We start from the raw sequence: 463 nt of genomic DNA, 5'->3' as shown, positions 1-463 counted from the left end.
CACGTGTGCAATCGCTGATCTCGGCCTGGCGGTTCGTCACGAGTCCATCACTGACACCATCGATATCGCCCCCAACCAGCGCGTCGGCACTAAGAGGTACAGCTTGTTACAATAATCCGACCTAAAACGTCTGCTCATATGGTCAGTGGTTTGTGTTTTCTACTTGATGTTCTTTCAGTGATCCTGTTTCTGTGCGTGTTTCAGGTACATGGCACCTGAGGTTCTGGAAGAGACTATTAACATGCGTCACTTCGACTCGTTTAAATGCGCTGACATCTACGCTCTGGGACTCGTGTACTGGGAAATCGCTCGCCGCTGCAATGCTGGAGGTGCTGAAATTAATCAAAACCATTCTTGAAAAAGCACTTGAAGCACGTTAAAAGTTAAAGTGAGAAATATTTTTGTTCTTATTTATGTATTGTTTGCATTCAGGTATTCATGAAGAGTACCAGCTGCCCTACTA

General features: G+C 45.4%; 1 protein-coding gene across 1 annotated transcript; it reads left to right on the top strand.

Moving 5' to 3' along the window:
* Positions 1 to 4: 4 nt before the first annotated feature.
* Positions 5 to 458, top strand: LOC107682142 (activin receptor type-1B-like; the record flags this gene model as incomplete). The annotated part of the gene is made up of 3 exons (XM_016478487.1): positions 5 to 96; positions 205 to 329; positions 433 to 458. Coding segments are annotated over 3 exons (243 nt in total), but the record flags the coding sequence as incomplete, so codon positions are not given.
* Positions 459 to 463: the final 5 nt, after the last annotated feature.

This window comes from Sinocyclocheilus anshuiensis, unplaced genomic scaffold (assembly GCF_001515605.1).
Source record: "Sinocyclocheilus anshuiensis isolate Anshui unplaced genomic scaffold, SAMN03320099.WGS_v1.1 C31693636, whole genome shotgun sequence".
Lineage (NCBI taxonomy): Eukaryota > Metazoa > Chordata > Actinopteri > Cypriniformes > Cyprinidae > Sinocyclocheilus > Sinocyclocheilus anshuiensis.
The sequence above is the reverse complement of the archived record's forward strand: the minus strand, read 5'-3'. Positions and strand labels throughout refer to the sequence as shown.